Below are 26,005 nucleotides of genomic sequence, written 5' to 3'. Positions count from 1 at the left end.
TTTGTAAATAAACATTCCATGGCTTCCTTATTTTTAAAGTACGCACAGAAAATAATGTATGGTCAAAGGCATCTTAATATAGAAGTTCAATCCATTTAAATCAAAATATATGACTGAATTTTGGAACAACAACGTCTCTGAATTATTCATTTCTTATTCCAGAACTAGATTGACTAAAATGACACACAAAACATACATAAAAAATAAATTACAAATAAATCAGTCTTAAGTTGAATGCTACTCTTTTTGGTCCTTAGATTAGAAATCTTTCATCAATCAATGTTTTCTTTGCCAAATTTTTCCTTCCTCCAACTTTTCGGAGAAACACAAGGGCCTGCAAGATAAGCATTAAAATTATTTCATTTTCCTGAAATAAAACAACTCTTACAACTATCTTTTTCAGTCCTGGTTATATACCTGAGCAGCGAGTCCAGTTACAATAGCAGCTAATAAATAATCATGGCAAAGAAGATCCACAAAAGTGAATAACATAATGTCGACGGTGAGGAGGATCCATTCATTCCCATAAAAAAGCACAGCATCAAATGAATGTCCATTGTCTGGGTTAGGAAAAATATTAAAAACTTAGGTATAAAAGAAATTGCGGAACACAAAACACAGGATCTTTGAAAGTTCAATATCTTACCAATATATAAGACTCCTTTATCTTGATTTTGTGCAAATTCCATGTCAAGAACTGATTCTAAGAAGAGCTTAGAGCGGACCTCATAGTCAAGATCCTTGAGAGCCTGTTAACAACAATTTTAAAATCTAGTTACAAAACAAAATTCTTACTTGCTGATGAGTAGACTAAGTTACATACATGTTCTAGAAAGGCAGCAAGAAGTTTGTTCATACTGTGGTAAGCTTGAACACTTCTATCAACTGTTGTAGCCAAGGGCTTCCGCTGAGCTGTAATACTTGACAGCCTTTTGGATGACGGGACAACCTGAAAGAAATCCGTAAGACTGGAGGGAATGTTCTCATGATGCAGTAATAGAGAGAAAGTAATTGGTACTTGTGACTTACAGAATGGGTAAGTGGAGCCATAACTTTCCTGTAGCATGCCCTTAGTTGACTTGGTATCATCATTTGGAAAGTTTGTTGTTCAGTTGCTGGGAGGAGTCCTCTGTGACCTACCAAATCATCCTCCTCTCTTTGCAACTGTCCTAACATGGTCTGCATATCAGTGTCTGCGAATCCATGTACAGACCTGTAAATTTTTCAAACAATATGTCTAGTTTCATTTTATACAAAACCATACTATTCAACTCATTCCAAAAAGTTACCAGTTACCTTCCATGTATGTAGTATCCAAAATTTTCAAGGGACAATATGAAAACACTGACATTTGCCATAGAACAAACATCAACAAAATCTTGCACAAAATTTTTCATGAACCTTTCATAAACACCACTTAATAAGAGCCACTGAAATAAATCAGATTAAATTTAAAGTTTTTTTTTTTTAAATAATGAATTGCTGATACAATACACACATTACATCAAAGGTGGATCAAACTTACTTGTAAAATGTATACACCTAGATAGACAAGAATCGCCAATGCGAAACGACATACAATGTTAGGTGGAGGGGTTCCTGAACAACCAGAGTTGTTGAAAGTTGCGTCTGGAATAGGTAAAGCCCATTGCTCCCAGCCAAAAACCTGCAAAATTATTCTTTGATTAGGGTGAAGTTTAGATAATTCAATAGTAATCTTGAACAGGGAAAGCAAATAACCTTCAGAAATAGAAGAACAACCAGCAACTGAAGAGAGAGGCTAGTCTTTCTGAGGGTTTGAATTTCATTCCATTCATTAGCCACAAAGTAAGTCCTCCAAATAGAAATTTTTTGTGATTCCGGAACACTATTGTGATTAGCTGATCCATTTGCTTGGGGCCTAGGAAGGTTCCCACTGGCTCTTGGTCTTTCCCAATCCATTAAAAATATGTCTATGGAAATTTGATGCCAGATCATGTGTGCCATTTCAACAATCTAGAAGATGATTATGAAGGCTTAAATAAACAATCAATCAGGGTAGTTGAAAAACAGAGAAATTGTAAGAAAATTTACTTACCTTTAAAGAAAATGCTACAACTACATAAGTGAAAATTAAATATTCCTCATAAGGTCCAGGCAAGAGCATATGTGGAACTGACTGTCCCTTGTAGAATAAAAATGTGTGGGTAGCAGCACCAGCCACTACTATGAAAAAGGAGTCAGACAAACGGCCACAGGTTAGCAGGACTAAGCGGAACAATGAGGCAAGATCAACTCCTACTTTTCCTGCTCTGCGAGAGTAAGAGAGTGTTTGGATGCCAGCCCAGACAATGGAAAGTACCGAGAGGACAATGATTGATACCTGTTGGGATAAGAGAGATAATAAGAAGAAGTAAAATAACAAAACACAAGCATCACAATAAATAAAAGACTACCTCAATGGCATGGGCTACATTGTTGTCCATTTCAAACACAATCTCAAATTGAAGAGGTACCATCATGTTATTTTGCAAAGCTTCAGATGAAAGTTCAGCATACTCAATAATAGCAAGAGGTGGAAATACTCGTCCTTTATCATTACCAGTCTGAACTCTGATTCTGAAAACATATGGTTTCAGATTGGCAAATAAATTTGACAAATAATTGGGATAGGTAACAATATAACTGCAAGTACGACAAACCTCAAGCTTAACGATTTGGCATATTGCAAAACTACTGGAACTAGACCTTCCTCTGCTTCAGACAAACCTCCATCGGTCTCTGGTTTACTTCTAACGCCACTGATTGCTTCCGACAAGAAGAAGCGACGAACCAATTGCCATCCAGACTTATCAGTTTCCTTTAAGAGAAAATAGTATAAAAAAAAATTAGAAACATTAAATACTCTAGTCTTATCTCAAAAACAGAAAAACAAATAGTTACCTTATTTGGAAAACGGGATCCATCTTTCAAGTTTAAAGTGAGTACAGGTAAAGCATAAAGCATGGAATCACTTTTATCCCAATACTGTAGGTACAACTCAAAAAATTTTGGTTGCTGACCTACAGAAAATAACAAAGAGGCAGGGACAGCACAATCTTGCCTGAAGTTTGCCCCAAATCTTATTTTGCCCCATGATCCAGGGCATAAGCTTAAAATGTCTAATGAAGCAGAAGCCAGACCCAAAAAGAGTCCATTGGAGGCAAATTTTGCTACCGTCAAATTAAGCAGATTGCCCTGGAAAAAAAAATAACACATTTTTGGAAAATTGTATGTGACACAAAGTTTGACCTCGACGAAGATAAATACCTTTGATGAACTGTCAAGGCTGTAGCTGGACAGAATTTTCTTCCTGGAAAGAACTGTTTGGGCATCTCCTTCTCCATAGAAAATCCAAGGTAAATGACCTGTTTCTGCAGTTGGTATGTGTTTGGCATCTCGGAAAAAGTTGCAGGGACTCCCTCTGTACCCATCACGGAACATTGCCATAACGCACATATTTGCCACAGCTTGACAGGCGGTGTGATTTTTTTGCTAATGATGAAAAGTTTATTTAGGTATTACAAAATAAAATTGAAACCCCATTTAAGGCCAGGTAAATGCCACAAAGCACTAACTTTGCACTGATACGCTGCCAGACGTAGATTGTTTCGAAGATAAAGAGAGTCAACTTTGATTCCAGATCCATACTCAACGGTGTATGTTGTTCTGTCGTCAGGAAAATCAAGGAGATGTGTTCTTGGGATGCAATAAACTTTGTTTACTAGTTCATGAGAAACTTGAGGGCAGGAGCAATTTTCAAAAGCAGGGTACATGACACATCTCCTACAAGTACGTTTATCTTCCGTAGGTACAAAGTTGACTCCGCACTGAAGGCAGTAAGCAACTGCATTTAATGAACCATTGGTACTTCTTTCCACTGTAGGGGTGATAAAAATAGAATTTATAAAAGATAATGGCATTACTCAGGGTCAAAAGACTGAACTTAGCACAAAAAAAATACCTCTTATTTCTGATATGGAGCATGGGGAACATGAGACTGACTCATTGCTTTGAATCTGCAGTTTTTTTGAACATGGTACACAGTCTAAACCATCTGTTGTCACAACTTGGTTGTCAGGACATCTTTCACAGGTAGGAAATCCAGCTGCATCCCACTTTCCTATCTTGTGCTGTGGGCCACAAATGCATGTTTTACCTGAAAAATTTATAATTAAACATGAGAAAATTTTAAGCTAAAAGTATCACAGAATAGAAAGATAAAAACATATTACGTACAAGTCAAAATTTAGTGGAGAAGGGAATTCAATAAAAACATGCAGTACTCACCATCAGGGGATGGTACCAGGCCTCGCTGGTCTTCACATGGAATACATCGAAGGGAAGTTGCATCATAAACTTCGTTCTTTTTGCAGTCTGCGGCCTTACGAAAATGGACTGCTTCTCCTGCAGGAGAGACCTGGGTAACCCAATTCAACATAAGGAAGGCCAGCAGCCCAGTGAAAATATAGTAAACCATTGTGGCATTCCATTATTCAAAGACAAATGTTTGCAAGTGTAGGCAACATGGGGCAATGCTCACAGGTCCTCATGGCGAGGTACTTACCGATGACGATTTGCTATCAGTACCTTACAACGGCCCACAATAGGCTTATTTTTCTTCAATGCTTTTTCAAATCAGAGGTGAACAGTGGAGGCAGTAAAGATTTTAACGGTACCCGGCCGTGAGATTTGTCGGCGTTAGGTTGGCAGTAAAACTGTGTTCCGCTCCGCCGCCGCGACCCCTTCCCTTCTTCCCTTCACCGGTCACCGCGAGCCGCGGCCGCGGGCTCCCCCTCCTCTCCCCCCACAGTTTCTTTAACCCCTTCCCTTGTCCCTCCTGTGGGGAAGGACACCGTAAGGCACCGGTTAGTAGAAGGGCTGCAAAATAACTCAAGCACAAGAGTAGAAGTTTTTTTTTTTGGAAAATTATGGACTGGTGAACATGAACATCAGTTTAATTCATTTATCATGAAGTGTTGCCACTTGTTTAAAGCAACTGATTTTTACAACTCTTAGTTTTCTCTCAGATCTTGGATAAACTGTAAAACTAATTGCTTCTCGTTTTCTTCAATCAGGCTGTCCACAAATTTTTGAAATGAATCCCCGCCTTGCATAAACTCTTTCACATTGTGAACAGTAATGTGAGCTCTATGATCTGTGATACGGTTTTGTGGAAAGTTGTAGGTCCTAATTTTAGCTGAACGTTCACGGTTTCTTAGCTGCCAAATAGAAGAAAAAGTTAGGACTTCATTTTATCCAAATTTGGAAGTTAAACATGCAACAAGAAAGTAGCTGGGTGTGTTTGAAAAAGTTAATTAGTGAACATAGTTGGTACCTGTGATACACGTGTTGTCTTTATTTCTTGATTTTGCTTCTGAATCTGAATATCGTAAAGTTTAGTTCGTAACTTCTTCAAAGCAAGTTCTCTGTTTCTATGTTGTGATTGCTGTTCTTGACACTCTACTACAAGACCTATAAAAATTAATCAAAAATTATTATTTAAGTTATAATTAACTGTTATATAAAATCTATTCTCGTCCTTGAGAACATACCAGAGGGCAAGTGTCTCACACGTATGGCTGATTCTGTTTTGTTCACATTTTGTCCTCCAGGTCCAGAGGCTTTCATGGTTTCAATGACCAGGTCTTTGTCCTCCAGTTTAATATCAACCTTAAAAACATTCAGGGCAGGAATTGATGTAGGCACATTCGATTAAGACTGGCAAGACTTCGTTTTTCCTAACTTACGTCAGACGGTTGAGGCATTATAATGACTGCTGCCGTGCTTGTGTGGATCATTCCCGCAGTGGATGTAACTGGGACGCGTTGTACTCTATGAACACCAATTTCATTCTGCAAGTAATAATATGCCCCTTCGCCCTGTATGAAAATGGATGCACTCTTTATTCCTCCTGCAGATGAAGAAATCATGACATTACTAAAGGATATCAATCTTTTTACAGATTAAGCTCATTTACTATACCTATGTCTGATTTATCTAACGATTCTATAAAAAAAGTCCAGCCTTGTGAAGCAGCATAATTTTCATAGAGTCGTAGTAGTTCATTAGCAAATAGCATGGCCTCTTGCCCTCCAGCGCCAGATGAGATTTCCATCATAATATCTGTGTAATTCTCATGTGTGCTTCTGGGTAAGATGGTCCTTAATATCTGAAAGGAAGTCATTGAAAAATAATGACAGCAGTAATTTTAACAATGGATATAATGATGACCAGCCCAACATAGGATACTCACTTCATCATCCAATTCAGCTAATTCATTATAATATGAAGAAAGCTCTTCTTCAGCTAGTTTCCTCAATTCTTTGTCACTTGTTTCCCCTGAAAAGGCTCATGTAAATCATGTTGGATTCGATGATATTTTATTTGATGGTATTGAAGAAAAATGCCTTACCTTGTTCAAGTTCATTCAAAGAGCTAATATTTGTTAGGACAGATTCTCTCTGAGCTAGCAGATCGAGAAGTGTATACCAATAATTCGGCCTTTTCCAACCCTTAGTTTTACTTGCGTCAATGAGGCCTGATAAATATTTCTTCATGCATGGCTCGTCCATACTGACAGCAGGAGCATTTTGACTATACAATGCAGAATGCTGTGGCTTGAGAAACCCACACCAGAGGCTGGTTTCAGAATTTCTTCGAAAACACATAACCTTGTTTTTCACATGGTATGACGTTAGTTTCTTTGCACATTCTCTGAATAATGAGGCCGACGTTCGAAGGTAAAGTCTTTGGGCACAAAATCCTAACATATTCAACCTTAAGAAGTCGAGGAAACACTAAAAAAACGACTCAATTAAAAACGAAAACACAGAGGTTGAAGCAGAAGCTCCATCAGCTGACGGCTTTGCTTTTTTCCTTCAGATAAATCAGTAAAAGTAGATTCTGACGACGACGTTTCACACTCTGCAGCTCAAATAAATCTACGCTGTTACGTTTCACGAGCTGTCATCGGAAAATTGTAGTCAGTTCACGAGTTTTCTTTAATTTTCTACCGCATACGGGCGGCTGTTTTGAAGTTGAAGGAATCGACGACTGAATTTGCCATACCAGCAGCAGTGCGTGCTTCGCGTATGCGCAGGAGGAAAGAGCGCGTGACTCAAATCAGGCCGCGCACCTGGACACAGGTACAATGAGGGGAATCAGGGGCAATGCTTCGGGATTCGAGTTCGGAGCACGCACCCAGGCGACGTCCTGGAATGCCGCCGCGGCCGCGGGGTGGGAGTCGCTTGCTTCGCCGTGTGCAGGGCAGCAAGCCGCGCTCGCGGGCGGTGGCGGGGCGGCGCGGCGCCGACGACGCGACGCGACGCGACGCTTTACCCTCGGTGCCGTGGTGCCGTGGCGAGTGGCGGTGCGGCCGTTTGGGTCCCCGGCCCCTCCCGGCCCCTCGTCGCCTCGCCCCCTGTCGACGCGATGCGCGAGTGTCTTTGCGGGGCGGGGCGAGGCGGGGCGGGGCGCGGCGTGGCCAGACGGTGGTTGGTGGCCTGGCTGGCGGTGCTGGCGGTGCTGCCTTAGTGCTCCTCGCTCTGCCCCAAGCGCAAGCGGCGCCTCACACTGCCGGGCCGAGGCCGAGCCAGGCCGACGGGCCGACAGGCCGACGGGACGGGAATGCTGGTCCTCGTCGTCGAGACCGTGCCGGAGCCAGCGTGGCGGCCACAGTGACGCGGACGCGCGGCGCACTGCGTGCTGGAAAGGACCGAGAGACGCGGTGCAGCGGGCGACGACCGCGACGACGCGCGTGATCGGCGTGCAGGCATGCGTGCGGGCGGGCGTGCTCGAGTCCGCGCCCTGACCCCGAGCGAGGCCCGGAAGGCCCAGAGCCGGCAGGCCGGATGTGTTTTGCAGTGCAGACTCCGTCATCGCCGACCTCGCGGACCACGCGCACCAGGCGGATCGGAATCAGCCAAGTGCCGCAGGGACTGCAGGGACTGCAGGGACCCACGAGACCCAAGGGACGGGGGTCCCTGCTCCAGCCGATAGCCGCGGGGGTGGCCGTCGACACCACGGCGCCGTCGGCGAGTCCTCGAGCTAGTCCGCGCGGCAGGACGGGCTCGGGGCCCCCGGGGCCGCCGTCCAGGCCCACCCCGTGCACGGCGTGCACCATGGGTGTCCGCCGGCGGAGCAGCTCCGAGACGGCGCCACGATACTCAGGTATCCATCCAAGCAGCTCGTCCGGCGGGGCTTGAACCCGCTACCCGGGCGCGTCGCAAGTGAGCCGTCACGACCGTGTCACTTTGCAGCTGCAACTGCACCCCGTCCCCTGCCCGCGGCCCGGGCAGGCCCGGGGCATGATATGATCTGGCCAATGTGGTGGATGCGATGGAGGCGGTGTCGGCTTGCTGGCACCGCGCTGGCACCACGCCCAAACCGACCTTGCGCCTTGCCGCTTGCGCCCTGCTGCTTACGCCTTGCGCGCGGCAGGGCGGCCAGGGCGGCCAGGGCGCAGAACGCCGCCGGGTCGCCACCGCGTCGTCGCCGAGCCCTCCACCCTCCGCCAGCAGCGCCGCGTTCGACAGCCACGTGGGTCTGCGCAATGCGGTGCATGATTCCTCGAGAGAGACTCGCGGAGACTCGCCACGCCCCGCCGTGCCGTGGCAGTGGAGCAGCTAGAGCACCAGAGGCAGCCTGCCAGCCATCGGGATTGGCCGCGACGCAAGGCGCAAGCAAGGCGAGGCAAGGCGGCGCGCGAATTCAAACAACACGTTGTCACGTGTGCGCTGTCGGGCGGCCACCCACGCCGCCGGGCCGTGCCGCCGTGTCGCCGTGTCGCCGTGTCGCGGCTCGCCTTGCGGGTTGGGTCAGGGCCGCCGGGGTAGGGCCGCGGTAATGTGCTTATCGCTGAGCCGGTTAGGCTGTTAGGCCGCAGGTGCAACAGCGGCATGCAACAGCCCGCAGCATGCGACGCAACGCGACGCCGTCGTCGTCACCTCGGGGACCCATTAGCAGCAGCAGCCGATTGCGAACAGTGCTTTCGTCGCTCTGTCGCCCTCGCACTCACGAGGCGCCCTGCAGGGCCCGTAGGGCTGTGAGAGAGACAGAGTGCAGCAGCGGCAGCAGCCCGCCCAGGGTCGCCATGGCAACGCGACGGCTTCCTCGCGCGCCCACGCGGCCCGCACCTCACGCGGGGAAGGGGGTGGGGGCAGCCGGTTAATCAGAGGGCAATATTGGGTTTGGCGTATTCAATTTATTTTCTTTCCGCCGCCTCGCGGGCGCGAGTCCAATGTGGAAGAATTCTAGGGGGTGGGCCGGCGCGGCCGGGCCGGGCCGGGCAGGGTACGGCTGCGGTGCGGGGCGTTAGCCTCTGCCCCGTAAAACTTTAGTTGGCGATGATTATCCGCGGGTCGGTGCCAATGCGCCGCGCTCTCTGCCGACTGGTTGCTCTGTCTCTCTCGCGCTCGTAGGGCGTCTCGTAGGGGTGCGACAGAGACAGACCGACGAAGCACTGTTCGGAATCAGTCTGCTGGCCGCCGCCGCGTGGCTCAAAGAAGGAACAGAAACCTTCGCGTCCGTGCAAAGCGCGCCGGCTATTTCGGACTTTCGGACCCGCCGCGCCGCGCACACGCACGCCAATGGGGTAGCTCAAAGCGCGTGTCATAGAGCGAGTCATAGACGCTGCCGCGGCGGTAGTCCTGCACGTTGTTTCACACGGGCGTTCGAAGCTTCGCACGCCGGCGCCGTGCTCCCCGCCGAGCGGGCGCCTTGGCTTGACCCGCGGGCGGTCGCGACGAGGGCGAGGCGGAATGGGGCGGGGCGGGGCGGGGTGGTGGCCGGTGGATTGAGGGTGCCGTGCCGCGGCGATGCCTCTTGACATTTTGACAGTCGGTGGGGCCGAGGCGCGCGGCCCAGCCATGCCGATGGCTCCATCGCTGATTAATGGCACCTCGCGCTGCCGCGCCGTGCCGTGCCGTGCCGCCACGCCCTGGCCGCCGCGGCTCCGTGCCACCGAAATGCCGCGCCACCCAAAGACACCCAAAAGCGCGGTGGCGCCGCCAAACTGATGATGAACCCGCCGCGACATTTTGCGTCGCTGCCGCCGCCTGCTTCTGCGAGTCATGCGGGGAGACAGAGAGAGCAAGCGAAAAGGGAGAGAGAGAGAGAGAGAGAGAGAGAGAGAGAGAGAGAGAGAGAGAGAGAGAGAGAGAGAGAGAGAGAGAGAGAACGAGAGAGTCGCAAAGTCGCGGCCCGGTCCTTTTCGAAAGGTCAGAAACGGTGTACAGCCCCGCCTGCGCTGCCTGCAGACTGATTCCGAGAGTCGTTTTCATCACCCTGTCTCTTTTGCACTCATGGGGCGTCCCCTGTAGATGCAAGAGAGACAGAGCGACGAAAACGGCTCTCGGAATCAGGCTACTGGCTACTCGCGCCTCGCGCCTCGCTGGTCGCGTCTGTCGGCGGAGCGCCTGGCAAGCGGGCCGGCCCGCCGAGGCGGCCAGTGCCGCGGGCCTGCCTGCTCGCACGGCGCTCGCCGCGCTCCAGGCCAAGGCCTGGACAAGGCCGTCGTCCAGTGCGATTTAGTTGGCGGTGTGCTGACCCGGCGATACTCCATGCGCTGGAGCCCTACCGCGAGACCGGCATCAAAAGCCACTCGGCCACGGAGTATCGCCGGCCGATAGCACAGACTGACCGGCCTCGTGGAGGTGGAGCCCCCCGCCGTGTTTACGTTGGGGCCGATGCACGGCGAGGCGGCGTGGTGGCGCGTGGCCCATCGCGCTGTGGCGCTGGTCGGGGTGCGGCCCCAGGGGCCGTGGCGCTGCGAGCAGGGCGAGACGGGCCGGGTTGCTAGGGGGCAAGTTCGGGGTCCCTGCCGATACCCGAACTCACGCCGCTCACACGGCCCGCCGTTGTCGCCGATGCAGGGATGGATCCCCGGATAATTTATTGTGACGAGCTCAAATGTTAACGCTGGCGGCCGGCCAGCGGGCTGCCTCATGCGGCCATGCGGGCCATGCCCGCGGCTAAATGCGTCCTATGGGAGGGACGGCAGGCGCCATGCGGTGCTATGCGGTGCTATGCGCGGACAAGCGCTCCGCGGCTCCGCGCTTCGCTCCGGACAAGCGGCGCATAATGGGACGCAGCGACGTGCACGGTGCGCCACGTGTACTTCCGTTTTAATTTTAAGAGCGATCGCGCTTCCTTGGATTTTCCCATAAAATCCACCGGGGTCCGTCTTCGCAGTGGACTGATGTGGGCGGCTGGAAAAGTGCTTTCGACGCTCTGTTTCCCTCGCACTGATGGGGCGTTTCCTAAGTGTGTGTGAGAGAGAGAGACAGACAGAGCGGTGCACCGATGCAGCCAGGGGGTCGTCAAAGGGCTGCCAGACGCGCTGCCAAAACCGCGGGCAGGGGGCGAGGCGAGGCGAGGCCTGTCAGAAGACGGCGGCGCGCGTTGCACCCGGAAGCGGCAGGCGGCTCGGCGACGGCATGGCGACGGCGACGTCCACGTGGTGCAACCCTAGCCGGCCACCCAGCCACGCTGGCGCCGTTCTCGACCAGCAGACTCATCCCGAGAGTCGTTTTCGTCGCTCTGTCTCGCTCGCACCTATACGGGACGCCTTATGAGTGGGAGCAAGACAGAGCGACAAAACGGACTCCCGGAATCAGTCTGCAGCCCAGCCCCCTGACGACGCCCACGACGGCGACAGGGTTGTTAACGTTAAATTAACGGTTAACGGCGTTACGACGTTAACGTTAAAGTTAATTTAACGTTAACGGTAACTCGTTAACATTCGGATAGTCCGTAACGTTAACGCGTAAACGTTACGCGACCCCTGTAACTTTAACGACGTTAAAGTTAATTACGGCACTAATTATGCAAAATATTCGGTCTAAAAATGACTTGGAAGAGATTTTGACATGCATTTGGGTCAACTAAACCTCCTTATTTCCGTATTTTAACAGTCAAAAATTAACATGACTCATTTCTTAAATCGTCCCACAGAGGCATTTTTGGTAGATTTAGTAAACAAACAGAATTTTTCATCGTTTAAGTAGAAGCAGGGTTAACTTTAACGGCCGTTAAACGTTACGCGTAACGTTAACGCGTTAAACTTTTGCTGATACCCGTAACTTTAACGCGTTAACGTTACGGGTCTCTTGGTTAACGTGTAACTTAACGCGTTACGTTTTAGATTTAACGTTAACAACCCTGGACGGCGACGTCCCGGTGTCTGTCCCTCCGTCTCCGCGGAGCGTGCCGCCGCGCCGCCGCAGCCACGTCGTCACGGTCGCGTCGTCACGGTCACGCGGTCCGTGTCACGAGCGTGACCCCGCGCCTCGCGGATTTAGCATTCAGCGCGAAGCGCGAAGCGCGCCCAGCGCGCCCAGGGATGGACAAGCGCGAAGCGAGTCCGAGAATAGCTTCGGGGAAAATAAAGAAAATGCCTTACCGGCGTGCCGTGCCGCCACCGGCCGCCGCGCATGTGTGTGCACGTGTGTGTCGTTCTGACAATCACACACTGCGTGCGCGTGCATCGGTGTGCGACTTGCATCGACACGTATAAATAGGGCCGCCTCCCCCTCCCCTCCCCCTTACTCATCGCCAACACGCCACGCAGTCGGCACCCGTTCTGCACTCGGGAGGCGTTTATAAACGCGGCGGTCGTGGCGCGGCGTGGCGCGGCGTGGTCTTTGACGTCACGCCGGGAGCCGGGACGCTGCCTCCCCCTCCCCGCCGCCCTCCAAGGCGTGCAATGAAGCGGTAATTTATTGGCCGTGGAGATTGGCCCGGTGGCGGGGGCGGAGTGACAGAGACGCAAACAGAGACGGAGTGGGGAAGGGAGAGAGAAGAGAGGCCGCCGTCGAGGTCCTCTCCTCCTCTGCGATGTCTCCGACCCAAGGTCCGGACCGCCCGCGCGCCCCGCCGCGCCACCTCCCCCTTTTTGTCCAGCAGACTGACTCCGCGCACAACGTCTCGGCTGCCTATCTCACGAGCGCACCTGTGTGGACCTCCCCACGAGCCTGCAGTGCCCCAGACGGTTGTGCCGCTTTGACGGTGGGACGGGCTGGGACGGGCGGCCAAACTGTCAAAGTGTTGTGATCGGCGATATGGATAGGGTGTGTCGCACTGCGGGGCTGCCAGCCGCCTGCCTGCCTGCGTGCCTGCTCCTTTCCCACGAAAAGTGAGACGCGTCATCGCGCGCAATGCCACATGTTTATTAGCAAAATAAATTAAACGTGTAGGCGGCGGATTTATTTTTCTCAGGGAGGGGGAGCCTACTTCCTCGTCTCGTGTGCTGGCAGAGTGGTCGCCACTGGGCCGGGGCGGTGGTATCACTGCCCTGCCCCGGCCGCCCCGGCCGCGACGCGGTACATTGTACATTGTACACGCTACAAAAGACAGGCGGGGACAGGAGGGGGGACGGGTAATCGTTTGACACGGTGAACGTGTGTAGCTGGCGACGGGGCGCTGCGGGCCCGTGCGGCCCGCTGTCGGGCAGCCACTCAATGGTTTGCTTTGCGGCTGCTTTGGCGAGGACGCGGCGTGGCGTTCTGGTGGAAAAATCGCTTTTTAGCAGGGTTTATATATTTTGCTTCATACACAATATTAATTACTATCTTTGGAATGAGCCCCATACTACCCCGTATAAGGACCGAACGAGTATTGACTGAGAAATTTGAAAGGGAAAAGAAAAAAAAATTGAACTCTACACCCCCTCCCCAGTCTTAATGGGGAGGCCTCCTGCTTTACTTCGGTGTTCGGGATGGGAACCGGTGCTATCAGGTACCTGGGGTTAATCCCGTCAGCGACTCTAAGCGTTCGCCGGGGGACCCAGTAGGACCCCAAAGCTCAGGCAGCTGGGTGAGAGCACCCAGTACGAAGCTCTTTGAGGGGCGGGACGTAGAGTGAGACGACAGAGAGACAGAGAGAGACTCAGACAGAGAAGAGGTTTGGTGGGAGCTTTTTGTTTTCGTAGGGTTGGTTGTGTACCCCATGGTACCCCCACTGTCCGGCGCTCCCGTACCGAACATACAGCGTTTTAGGCCAGCTTCAAAGGACTTATCATCGCCTCCCCGACAAGTCAAGGAGGCACCACCCGCAACCACACACCGGGTGGTCTGGATTGATGGATCAAATACTCCATCGCTCCAGTGCCGAGGCCAACCCGCCGAAGCGGATTGCTTTTTAGACACCCACAGCGGAGTGGCCAGGTGAATGTGACTCTGACCACTACGCTATCACGCTTGTACGTCTGGCAGCGTGTTGGACGACGGGTTTGAGTTGCAGTGGGAGGAAGGCAGTCGAAAAATGTAATGAAATGATGAGATTCGATCCCCGGACCCCGCCACCGGGATCACACGACTTTACGCTCTCGGCCACCGCGGCCCATGATGAGGGGACCGGCGTGAGGTGGGTTCTTGACGCAACAGGACTCGACCGACCCGGTCAAAATTTCGCAAGAAGTTGGGGGAGTCGAACCGCCGACCCTAGCATTGGGAATCGACGCCTCTACTCCCTGGACCACCACGTCCCATGCACGGAGTAGGCTCACGTTCACGGGTTTCAACCGCACTGGGTGAGGCAGTAAAATTAAATGGAAATATTTGTTAGGAGTCGAACCTCCGGCATGTGGGTCCGTTGCACACGGCTCCGCTCGGATGGCCTCGAACCACCACCCTTAGGATAGTAAGTCGAAAAAACGTATGTGACGCTGGTATTCGAACGCCCGCCTGCGGTAACTCGATCCCACGTCTCTAACCTCTCGGCTATCACAGCAGTTGTGAAACGCGATGGATCATCTGCTTTCATTAACGTTCGTTGAATGAGATTTTTTCTTGGACGCGGATCCGAAAAATAAAATGAGTGTCTGGGCGCGCAACTACACGTGTGGCGTGTGGTCGACGTCGGCAAGGGAGTCCCAGACGGGCCGTTTAGCGGCAAAATATACGCACCGCGCTGCTTGGCGCGTCGGCGGCGTCGGCGGCCACCTTCCTCTCGGCCTTCCTCTTCCCGGCCGCCGTTTTTATGCAACTTGGGGCGTGCGCCGCCTGGCGTGCTCCGCGGTGCGCTTCTTGGCGGCGTGACGCACGCAGCAAGTAGACACGGAGACACGAAGTGCACGAGGCAAGTCAAGTTGTCGCCGGGACCTCGCACACGGTATATATGGCCATCGCAGACGTGGCCGTCGTGGCCGTCGTGGCCGTCACGGCCGTCACGGCCGAGCCCCCCGCGGACGCTTCCTTACCCCCGCCCCTCTTCGCCCCGCATTGGCCAGATTTCAACGAAAGCTTGACATCTGTTTTCTGTTCTGCGAAATCCGTGGAGACCTTGGGCGGCCCAGCCCCCTGGCCTGGCGGCTGCGGACGCCGCCGCCGCACAAACCCGAGCAAGTTGTCTCTCTATCCTTCCTCCCCCTCCCCCTCCCCCGCGGTGGTGGGGTCGACACGCCTGGTTCCACCTCACTGCCGCGCATAATTTGATCAAAGTGCGCCAACTTGGGACAGCCCGAATTGTCGCTAGTTTTCCGCGGCGCGTTTTGGGGCGGACTGTACGCGGTGCGACACGCGGCCGCGGCCTTGGGCTGGGTCGGCTTGGGGTGCTCGGCGACGGGCGGAGACGCGCGAGACGCGCGCTCTTGAAATTGGTTCGCTGTTTTTCTTGGCCATAAGGAAGGTGGGCGACGGTCCTGGTATCCCCGATCCACGCCAGCAGGCCGTATCTCGCTGACCCTGGCCGCCCCGCCTCATCCCGCCTCAACCCACCCCGCCCCGCCCCGCCCCGCCCCGCCCCGCCCCGCCCCGCCCCGCCCCGCCCCGGCGGCCGCAGAATGATGCGAGAGGATTAGGACGGCGGCCTAGGCTACGCTTGCTACGCTGGGCCGCACCTCGTGTGATGTGGTCGGTGGCGGTCCGCGGCTCCGCGGCGAGACTGGGCGAGACGGCCACCGTCACTCGATAGTTTCCTTGACGACCAGGAGCAGCACGCAGCGCGGCCGCTCCAAGGACGCCGTCGAGGCCGCGGCGCAGCCAGCGAGGCTCGCCGCAAGAAGCGGACCAGTCGTTAAAGACACGCTCGCACGCGCCGCGCCAAGACAGCACATTTAGCTTCGGGATGAAAATTATTTATATTTGCCAAAAGAGAGGCTCCTCTGGACGAACCTGCGCATCCGTTGGTGCTTCCAGCCGAGCTCCCAGCATCTTTTCACCCCTCGAGCAAAGAGCATCAAAACGTGTATAATTCGAGAGTCCGTCCGAGAGACCAGATTACCTCGTCACAGGCTCGCCTTCCCTCTTCCCGCTCCGTCCGTACTCCAGCCTCCAGTACCCACGTGCCTGGCATTTATTAAATTTAATTCGTTTTATCTGAGACTAAAATGCTCCCGATGCATTCTTTCTCAAACCAAATCAACTTTCCGGGTCAATGTGGAGTTTTGGCCTCCCAATTTTTTTATCAAGAGGCCCTCACTAGGAGAGACTCCCTGTAAAATATTTTTGCAATCGGACTAATAGTTTGGGAGAAAATAACAAAAAACCATTTTCACCCATTTTAGCGCAATTTAAGGTTGAAAAATTTCAAACTGCCAAAATGCTGCTAAATCAAGGTCCCACTTCCCCAATGCTTTCCTTATATGAAAGAGCATATCAAAAAGTAATTTTGAGCCACTTTGGAGTCAGCTGACTTTACGCGTTACCCCAATCGTGTAACATTATAGGAATTTTACGCAATTTTCATTTCTCAAATACTCCGACTCAGAACTGGACCGAATCAGGCCCAAAGCATCCTTATATAGCCCTAAGTAATATCCCAAGTAGTCGTCAAAAATATATTTCATTTGTGGATTCTGGAGCTGACTTTATAATCTTAAGTCTTTGTAACTCGATGAATTAACTGTTTTGGACTCGGATGCATATTTTCTCCATCCGAACAACTCAGATGGAGCTCAAAACAGATTCTTAACTTATAGTAACTTTCTCTCTTGTAAATGAGCCCAAACCACCTGGAGGAAGGGGTCAAAATTGCCTCACAACAAATTCCACTGCTTTCCGGCAAAATTCCTAAAATGTTACTCGATTAGGGTAACGCTTAAAGTCAGCTGCCTCCAATGTGGCTTTGACATAGCAAAATAAGCATCAAAAATCTGTCTTTAGATAAAAGCAATTACATGACCACCAGAAGAAAACAAGGTAATTCATAGTAAGTGGTTCCCCTCTAAAAACATCATTTCCAGCATAAGGTAAAGGGTCTGTCTCATCAGATAAACATTATTTTTTCTGGTGTTCATTTCATTGCTTTTATCCAAAGAAAGATTTTTGATGCTTATTTTGCTATGTCAAAGCCACATTGGAGGCAGCTGACTTTAAGCGTTACCCTAATCGAGTAACATTTTAGGAATTTTGCCGGAAAGCAGTGGAATTTGTTGTGAGGCAATTTTGACCCCTTCCTCCAGGTGGTTTGGGCTCATTTACAAGAGAGAAAGTTACTTTAAGTTAAGAATCTGTTTTGAGCTCCATCTGAGTTGTTCGGATGGAGAAAATATGCATCCGAGTCCAAAACAGTTAATTCATCGAGTTACAAAGACTTAAGATTATAAAGTCAGCTCCAGAATCCACAAATGAAATATATTTTTGACGACTACTTGGGATATTACTTAGGGCTATATAAGGATGCTTTGGGCCTGATTCGGTCCAGTTCTGAGTCGGAGTATTTGAGAAATGAAAATTGCGTAAAATTCCTATAATGTTACACGATTGGGGTAACACGTAAAGTCAGCTGACTCCAAAGTGGCTCAAAATTACTTTTTAATATGCTCTTTCATATAAGAAAAGCATTGGGGAAGTGGGACCTTAATTTAGCAGCATTTTGGCATTTTGAAATTTTTCAACCTTAAATTGCGCTAAAATGGGTGAAAATGGTTTTTTGTTATTTTCTCCCAAACTATTGGTCCGATTGCAAAAATATTTTACAGGGAGTCTCTCCTAGTGAGGGCCTCTTGATGAAAAAATTGGGAGGCCAAAACTCCACATTGACCCGGAAAGTTGATTTGGTTTGAGAAAGAATGCATCTCCCCGCAACACCGGAACACGGCGCAATGCATTTCAATCCGCATGTTTTCCTCTCAGGTTGCCTTAAAAGTTTTGCCGTGTTTTGGCGGCGTGTCCGAGCCGCCCCCGCGCGCTGCCCGCCACCCGAAATGGATGATCCTTGTTCGTCGTGAGGGAAGGCAAGGGAAGGGCATGAGAAAGGAAAGGGGAAGGGCCGGGCCGCGCGGACTGCGGACGCGTCCACCGGCCGGGCGTATTTTTGGGTTGGGATGGGACTCCCTTCCGAACCGCGCTGTCCCTGTCGCTCGCGCGTCGCGCGTTTTGACGACGGCCCTAAACCGCGGCACCGCGGCCGCGTCGCCGTGTTTATCAAGTTGGCCGCGCCGTCACTTGCCTCTGATTCCGAGAGTCGCTCTGTCTCTCTCGCACCTGCACGGGACGCCCCGTGAGTGCGAGAGAGACAGACCGACGATAACGACTCTCGGTCCCGGCTGGGGCTCGCTGCGTCGGGGATTTCGCGTTTCGCGCGCCAGAGGAGTGCCGATATCGGCGTCCTCCCAGGTCCGCCCTGCACTGCCCTGCGTCGCTCGAACCACTCGCCTGACGACGACGCATCATCGACTGTCAGCACGCACGCACGGGTCCCGCATGCCGGCTCTCAGTCCACAACGGAACGGAAGTCTGGAGCCGGTTTGTAAGTTTCGCAGCCACGTGGTTGCACAGCCAGCGTTTCATCTCTCTCGTCGGTACGGTACTGTTGAGGGACAACTTCAAAAGTCGCGCGCCGCGACCCGACCCGGCTCACGGCCACCTAGACGAGCGGGTTCGCGGCGCGACGATTGATGCAGCAGTAGCACCGCCCGGCGGGCCCTTCGCGGCCCGCTCCGCGAGCCGCGGGGCCCTCCAGCGAGAGCGACACCTCGGCCTCGGGGCAGTCGTAGGGAAGCTAGAATCGTGTAAAGGTGCGTGTGAGGCCAAATCAATCAGTCCAAAGAATATACTCAAAGTCCAATCCAGTGTGAGTGTTCCACTTAATCCAAACCCTCTCGATCAGTAAGAAACCCGGAAAATAGGGAATCTCAACAGTACGCGCCATGAGTGCGAGAGAGGCAGGGCGGCAAGGCGGAGGCGCAAGGTGAAGGGCGGTGCAGGGGGCGCGGTGTCTCCCGAAAGCCGGCGGTGCTCGCGGTCCTCCTGTGGCCTGTCGCGGTGGCCGCCGCTGCCGCCAGGGGGCGCGCCGCGGTGACGCGAGGGGCGCGGCGATACCCCCCGGCGATACCCCCGGCCGAGGGTGCCGGCCGCGCGACGATACCCCGCGCCGCCACGTGGGTCGCACATCGGACATCGCCGGCAGCCGACCAGTGGACGCAGAGGGGCGGAAAAAGGCTAGCGGCCGCCACCGTCTTGAGTGGTGTACGTTCTTGGTGCGCGTGGATGGCTTGACTTCGCCGCCCTCCCCTCGCCTAAACGCAACCTCATGCAGTGCACAAAAATGTCGTGCCACCACAATAAGTGTAGCGCCTTGCGGTGTTGTCGGGCGGCGTGTGGGGCGTGCTCCCCCTCCCCCCGGGACCGACCCCTTCCCCCCGGCTTCGCTTATTAATGCGGGCCGAGAATAGAGGCTGGCTCGCGTTAATCGGTCCCCCCCCCCCCCACTCTCCCGCCGCACCTTGGCGGCCGCGGCTATCTCTCTACTTTCCCAGTTCCCTTACCTTCGGGCCTGCGGGCTTGCTGCGGGCCGCGGGCCTTCGGAGCGGTGCGCGCCGCGATGCGTCACGCCCGCGCGCCCGCGTCTGTCGCCTGACAGTGGGGCGGGGCGGGGCGGGGCGGGGCGGGGCGGGGCGGGGCGGGGTCTATAACGGCGACGTTAACCGCCGGAGGGAGGGCGGCCACGGCGACAGGCTAGACAAGTTGGTTGTTTGGATGGGTCGAGCACTCCCAGGGGACGCTGGCCGCGGAGAAGTCCCCCCTCCCCCTGGCCGTCTTGTCGCGTTTCTTTCATGTGGATGATGGCCATGATGGCGGAGCGCGGAGCGCGCGGTGCGACTCGCGTTATGCCGCGCGGCCAAAGGCGCCAAAGGCCTTGCCAAAGGCACACGGCGAGTGGCCATTCCGCGGCGGAGGGGGGAGAGAGACAGAGAGAGGGGGAAAGAGAGAAAGAGAGTGTCGCGATGATGGAGATGGCAGGGTGGCACACAGAAAACTGGCGACCAGCGGTCTGCTGCTGGGCGGAGCCGGGCGGAGTCTGCGTGACAGGGCTGCCCGATGGTGGCGGCGGTGGCGGCAGCGCAGTCTCGCCCGCGGTCCTGACACGGCTGTGACACGCACGGCAATCTTGTTGGCAGCGGGGATGCAGCCCCGCTGCAGCAGACAGTCCCGGGGGAGTGGGATGCATCGAGAGTCTTCCTGCTCCCGTGATGCCGCGACGCACGACGCACATTGAGAGTGAAAGGTTGAAAAACGACGTGTACCGTAGTTTCTGGCAGTGCAGTCTCTCGGCCCCTTTGCCGCTGGCGGCGCACGGTGCGGACAACGCAAGTAACGGAGGCCCGATTGAATGCTACCCGAGTCGAGAACCGCGTAAAGCGTAAAGCAGGCAACAGGTCGTTTGCAATGCTCCGCACGAGAGGCGCTGAAAGCGGCGGAGGCGTGGCGCCGAGGCGGCGCGGCGGACGGTGGGCGGGGCGGGGCGGCACCCCTGTGGGGGTTCATACTCTACAATGTAGTGGAAGGCGAGAGGCGCGCCGGGCCTGGCCGGGCCGGGAGGGAAGCACGCTGAGTGACTTATGGAAGCGTGGCGAAGCGGCCGAGAAGTGCCGCTCGCTGCAGTCACGGGGTATCGACGCGGTGGCAGCGCGGCGGCGCGGGGACTGGCGTCGTCGCCGTGCCAAGCCGCCAAGCCGCCCCCTCCACGCGCCAGGGCCACCTCGCCGTCGCCTTGCGGCAGGCTTGCGTTCAGGTCGCTGGACGGCCAGAGGCTCAAACTAGCAGAACCGCGAGCCAATCCCGAGAGCCGTTTCCATCGCTCTGTCTCTCTCGCACCTATACGCGACGATCCACGAGTGCGAGAGAGACAGCGACTCTCGGAATCAGTCAGCGGGGCACTACTCCCCGAGCGAGTGGCCGCCCCGGGACGCCGACACGGAGCAGCGGGGCCGCGGCCCTACGGCACCACGTCGGCCCGGCCGGCCCGCTGTAAACAACACCTGCAAACGCTCATTCCCGGTTTATGAAGGAATGCCCCGGGGCCGCCGGCCCGGGCAGCACTTCGTCTCGCTTCCCGAGGGGCCGACTGGCCGGTCGGCCGGCCGCCCTGGCGTGGGCCGCCAGCGCCAGCACCGTGCCGCCAGCACCAGGCCGCCGGCGCATCCCTGTCCGTTTGTGCGATCGGTCGTTGAACTTGCCGCCGGCTTTGTTTAGCGCGCGGCCCCGTTGCAGCACACGGCGCCGCTCCGCCGCGCTGCACCGCGCTCCGCACGCAGCCGGTCCAGGCCGTCCAGGCGCCGCTCCTCTCCAGCTCGGGCCGGCGGGAAGGGCGGCCAGGGCGCAGGGCGAGCCGGTTTCTCAACTTGCATTTCTGGGCGCAACCTAAAATAAGCGGCAGGCCTTTTGCCAAGAACGCGCGCAAGGGCCTGGCGGCCTGGCGGGGGGTGGTGCACTGGTGCAGGCGAGGCGGGGCCGACAAGAACAATAGGGAGATAAGACACAAGGCCAGGTGGTACAGCGTCCAGGCCGTCCCGCGGTGCGAGCCAGCGCACGACCACCGCGGCGGTGTGAGTAAACACGCGAGGAATGCCGGGCGGTGGAACGCCCCCCGTTCAGGTGTGCTCCCCCGTCAGCGTGGACGCCGCCACCGCCACCGCCGTCTTCACCGGCGCCCCTCCACTCCCCTGCCCCCTCGCGCCGCCCTATTCCCGACCAATGAATCAGAGAGTGTTATATTTTGGTCGGACGGCTGCCCGTCGGAATATCGCCCTTCGGATGGAGGCGTCTGAGGAGACAGCCCACTCCTCGCAGTGACGAGATCGGTCTGGCCGGCGCGCTGCCATTGGCTGGCGCTGCTGCCCAATGGCGGGCCGCGCTTCAAACGGAGTCGTGGCCGTTGAGACGAGACGGCGGCGTCCCTGACGGCCTCGGACACGAGGTGCGCGCTCCGGTCGAACCGTCCCGCTGCATTTTGACTTGAGGCCGGCGTGCGGCGGATGCGACTGCGTTACCGAGGACAAATCCGAGTTGCTTTGTGGCCAGCCCCTTGAGGGACGCCGAGGACGCCGAGCCCAGGGCCCTGAGTGGCCCCGAAGTGGGGCCCCGAAGTGGGGCCCCGCGCTGGGCCTGGGACCCGCGGTGGGCCCGCACTCACTCATTGGCACTCGGGGGGGCTTTGCCAAGGGCTTGCCGCGGCTTGCCGTGCAGCCTGGCACACCACCAACTACTCCCTCCCCTCCCCTCCCCTCCCTACATTCTCTCCCACGACCTGCCTCGCCCCGACGCGCCGCGCCCTCTGTGTTGCCCGGGGCGGACAGCAGGACAACTACTGGATTTCTCGCGCCGCCTATTTTCCGTTTTTAGGCTCCGAGCGTGTGGATGTGCGTGCGAAGAACAAAAACAATACGTGCTGTTGACCAATCCTTTCGTTTGTTTGCAGGTACAACAGCTGTGGGGCCTGCGGGGAACCGCCTAGCGACATGGTAAATTCGGAACGCGTGTCTGCAATTCAATTTCACTGCCAGCATCACGCTCTGACGATGTATCAGAATATCAGAATTTATTCCTGCATTCTCGGTCCTGCCGCCGTCGTTGTTGCTGTTGTTGCTGTTGCTGTTGTTGTTGCTGAGGCCACTGCGCGTGCTGCGACTGCGCGCCGAACGCCTTGATGGCTGGCAACGAAGAGACACGCCTGTGCGGCGGGCTGGCCTACCCGGCCCGCTCCAGGGGCTCTCCAGGCAACACAGCGACCGCGCCAAGAGCGGCCTCCGCCACTGCGAAGCCGTCAGCGCCGTCGCCCCCGCAAAGAAAAAGAAGAAGATGCAGAAGATAAAGGGCGTCAGTCTGTCTCTCTCGCACTCACGGCGCGTCCCGTGCAGGTGCGATAGAGACAGAGCGTCGCCCTGCAGGCCGGGCCGGCCGCTCCCTCGGACCGCGCGAGGCGCGAGCGAGCGAGGGGCTAGGCCGGGCAGGCCGGGCAGGCCGGGCGCCGAAGCGAGCCGGCCGAGCCGCCCGGTGGACCCCGTGGGTGGACAGAGCCGGACGAGGGGCCGGCGTGAGAGGCACGGGCGTGAGCGGCACGGGCGTGCGCGTCGTGTCTTGGGCTGAGGCCGGCAGCGGCCGCCCGGCCCGCCGTCCGCGAGCAGCATGCCGGGGTGTGGCCGAAGCGCGTGCAGTGTTTTGTGGTGAAAAGAACGCCCCGCAGGAGGGATGTTATTGTGCAAGAAACTAGTGCAGTGAAAGTGATCCAAGCAGTGTTGTGTCGTGTCGCCCTGTGGGCTCAGTTCACCCAGCGCAGCGGCTCACCAAACGGATACCCTCATCGACCTCAGCAGCACCAGTGGCAAGACGCGCGAGACACACCTCCCGGGAACAGCCGGCGAGGCACTCAGCGATGAGACACCGGTCGGTGGACGCTCTGAAAACAGCCGAAGCGCAGCCAGACTCTGTCGTGGCGTGACGGTCTGGCTTTGCTTCGGTCGCCCCCCACTGCATGCACCTCTCAGTGAACGCCTCGGCAGCGGGCCGCGCGAGCTCGACAAAGTTTGACGGGATGGGCTTTCGATGGTGCACCGCACCGACCGTCCATCCGTCCGTTGGCAGTGCAGTGGCGTGCATGCGGCGCAGTGCGGCGCAGCGGTGTCCGGCCTGTTTGTTTTCGAGTGCGGGTGGAGTACACTCGCGGTACCCACACCGCACCCGCGGGCCGCACCGCACCGCACGCACCCGCCCATTTCAGGTCGCGTTGCGCCGCGGCCCCGCCACGGGGCTAAAAAAAAGTGTGGCAAATGTTTATTTTTCTGGGCGCGAGTTCGGGGCGGCGAAACAGCGGAGCGGCCGAGTAGTGTGCGTGACGATTTACGGCCGGTCCCCGCGCGTCCCCGCTCGCCGTTGTGTGGTGGACGCCGCGAACGCCGCGAACGCCGCGAAGTCGAGCACCCCGCCGTCGCCGTCCTCCCCGCCCCGCCTTTCGATACACTTCCGAGAACTTTGTAAACAGTAAACACTCCTCGCTGGCGTCGCTGGCGTCCGAGCGACGCGGCGGTTTTCCACGCGGAGGGTGGCGCTTTCCTCTCAGAATGATCTGCGAGGAAACGGGAAGGCGGAGCGAGGTGGCCGTCGGTCGCGGATGCCAACGATAACAAGCCGCAGACAGCGCCGCGCCGCCGGGGGTTTTAGCAGCCGAATCAGTCTTCTTCCTTTTTTTTCCGCCATCGCCGCACCGATTCCTCCAACTCCGCGGCCGCGATGGAAGAGGGGAAAGGGGAAAATATCAGGAGAGCTCCTCGTCCGTGGCCTTGTTGGCCTTGTCGGCGTTGAGGCCGCACAGAGACAGCACTAAAGTCGGCGGAAGACTTCAAGTGCACGCGGCCGCGTGGCCGGCGCGTGGCGGCGAGCATCGGGGAGCATAGGGGAGCGTGCACAAACAAAGCGACGCGCCATTTTGTTTGTATCAATTCCCCTGAAAATTTGCAGAGAGGCGGTGGCGCGTCGGGGCGCGGTGGTGGTGGCGCTCGCCGTGGCGCCAGGCACCTGGTTCCTCTCCGCTCGGTCAGCCGCCCCGCCCCGCCCCGCCGCACCCCTCGGCCTACCTCCCGGTCGCGGAGATGTACGCCGTGATAACATTCTGGGGCGACCGGGGCGACAAAGGCCGGGTCGCGGCCTAAAAATAAAAATAAGGCGCCGAGGCGGCCTCCGCCGGCAGCCGGCGCGCTCCTACTGGACATGTCGGAGTCCGCGCTGCCGGCGGGCCGTGGCGGCGATGGCGCGCGACGCGGCGCGACGCGGCGCCCTGGCGCGACGTGGCGACAGGCAAATTTCAGCGCCGCGCCGCATTTATTGTTGCAAGGGATTTGTACCTGTCAGCGTGCCACCTCACGGTGCCACCGCGGTGCCACCGCGCCAGGGGTGCACGGCCAAAAACGGGGCCGCGCGCCGCGCGCTCGGAACGAAGGCAAAATCAAGCGCATCGGGATCCGGACCTCCAACACGGCCTCGTGGCACCATGCGTGAAACGACGTGCGTTACGTAGCGTTTCGTACGGTTTCGTAATTAATTTTATTGAAGCGTGCGGGGGTGGGAGCGAGGCGCCGGGGATGCCGTGCTGGCGGCATGGTGGCGGCGCGGCCCGCGGGCATCTTGGCGGCGAGGGCCCGAGCCGCGGGCCGCGGGCCGGACAGTGAGGTCTACGAACACCTGTGCGGCCACGCCACGTAGTCCGTCTGCTGCCAGGAGCCGACATTCTTCGCGGAGCCTGGCCGAGCCCCCACGCCCGTGTTTTTCTCGCTGCAAATTGCAACGGGGAAAAGAGGTGGAAATGTACTGCGGGCAAGCGCTGCGGCAGCGGGCTATGCCGCCACCTGCACGTGAACAATGATGCCGTCATTGACTCGGGGCGTGGGTCGCGGGATCTACTCCCGCCTGGCGCCGCCGGTTTTCTGGTCGGGACGGGCGCGCACGTGCGGCGGGCGCGCACCTCTAGCCGTGGCATTGCGGCCGCTGGCCGGGCTGGCCGGGCGTGGCGGAGGCCGCGTAGGCCCCGCGGGCCGTCACACCTGCCAGACTCGGCGCCCCGCGCCCCACGCCGACCGGCCGACCGCTCGCTAGTTTTAAATCGCGTTGGTGTCGAAAAAATTTCAAGCGTAACGTGCGGCGCCTGCGAGAGAGAGAGGGAGAGCGAGAAAGAGAGCGAGGAAGGGCGAGTGAGAGGAAGGGAGAGAGAAAGAGAGACGGGCCGGCCGGCCGGGCCGTCCAATCTGGTCGCCGTTTTATTCAAAGTGGCCGCC

The 26,005-nt window shown here is 55.9% G+C and overlaps 3 protein-coding genes across 3 annotated transcripts; 1 reads left to right on the top strand and 2 right to left on the bottom strand.

The window, feature by feature from the left end:
• Positions 1–4,814, bottom strand: LOC117642512 (meckelin). Its single transcript, XM_034380765.1, has 16 exons — positions 4,309–4,814; positions 3,983–4,177; positions 3,597–3,898; positions 3,289–3,513; positions 2,923–3,216; positions 2,682–2,839; positions 2,436–2,598; positions 2,078–2,362; positions 1,741–1,995; positions 1,526–1,666; positions 1,297–1,430; positions 1,030–1,213; positions 824–949; positions 647–749; positions 418–560; positions 1–334 (listed from the first exon to the last, which is right to left on the bottom strand). Exons 1-16 carry the CDS (start codon positions 4,496–4,498, stop codon positions 254–256), a joined length of 2,979 nt encoding a protein of 992 aa, XP_034236656.1. The 5' UTR covers positions 4,499–4,814; the 3' UTR covers positions 1–253.
• Positions 4,815–4,944: 130 nt separating this feature from the next.
• LOC117642513 (peptide chain release factor 1) lies at positions 4,945–7,161 on the bottom strand. Its single transcript, XM_034380766.1, has 7 exons — positions 6,434–7,161; positions 6,275–6,360; positions 6,004–6,190; positions 5,769–5,932; positions 5,574–5,691; positions 5,357–5,493; positions 4,945–5,240 (listed from the first exon to the last, which is right to left on the bottom strand). The coding sequence occupies exons 1-7, from the start codon at positions 6,789–6,791 to the stop codon at positions 5,034–5,036; spliced, it is 1,257 nt and encodes a 418-aa protein (XP_034236657.1). The 5' UTR covers positions 6,792–7,161; the 3' UTR covers positions 4,945–5,033.
• Positions 7,162–7,579: 418 nt separating this feature from the next.
• Positions 7,580–22,706, top strand: LOC117643034 (collagen alpha-3(V) chain-like). Its single transcript, XM_034381672.1, has 2 exons — positions 7,580–8,190; positions 22,660–22,706. Exons 1-2 carry the CDS (start codon positions 7,872–7,874, stop codon positions 22,704–22,706), a joined length of 366 nt encoding a protein of 121 aa, XP_034237563.1. The 5' UTR covers positions 7,580–7,871.
• The last annotated feature ends 3,299 nt before the right edge of the window (positions 22,707–26,005 follow it).

Source organism: Thrips palmi, unplaced genomic scaffold (assembly GCF_012932325.1).
Source record: "Thrips palmi isolate BJ-2018 unplaced genomic scaffold, TpBJ-2018v1 HiC_scaffold_16, whole genome shotgun sequence".
NCBI lineage: Eukaryota > Metazoa > Arthropoda > Insecta > Thysanoptera > Thripidae > Thrips > Thrips palmi.
This window is presented reverse-complemented; position numbering and strand designations above follow the sequence as displayed.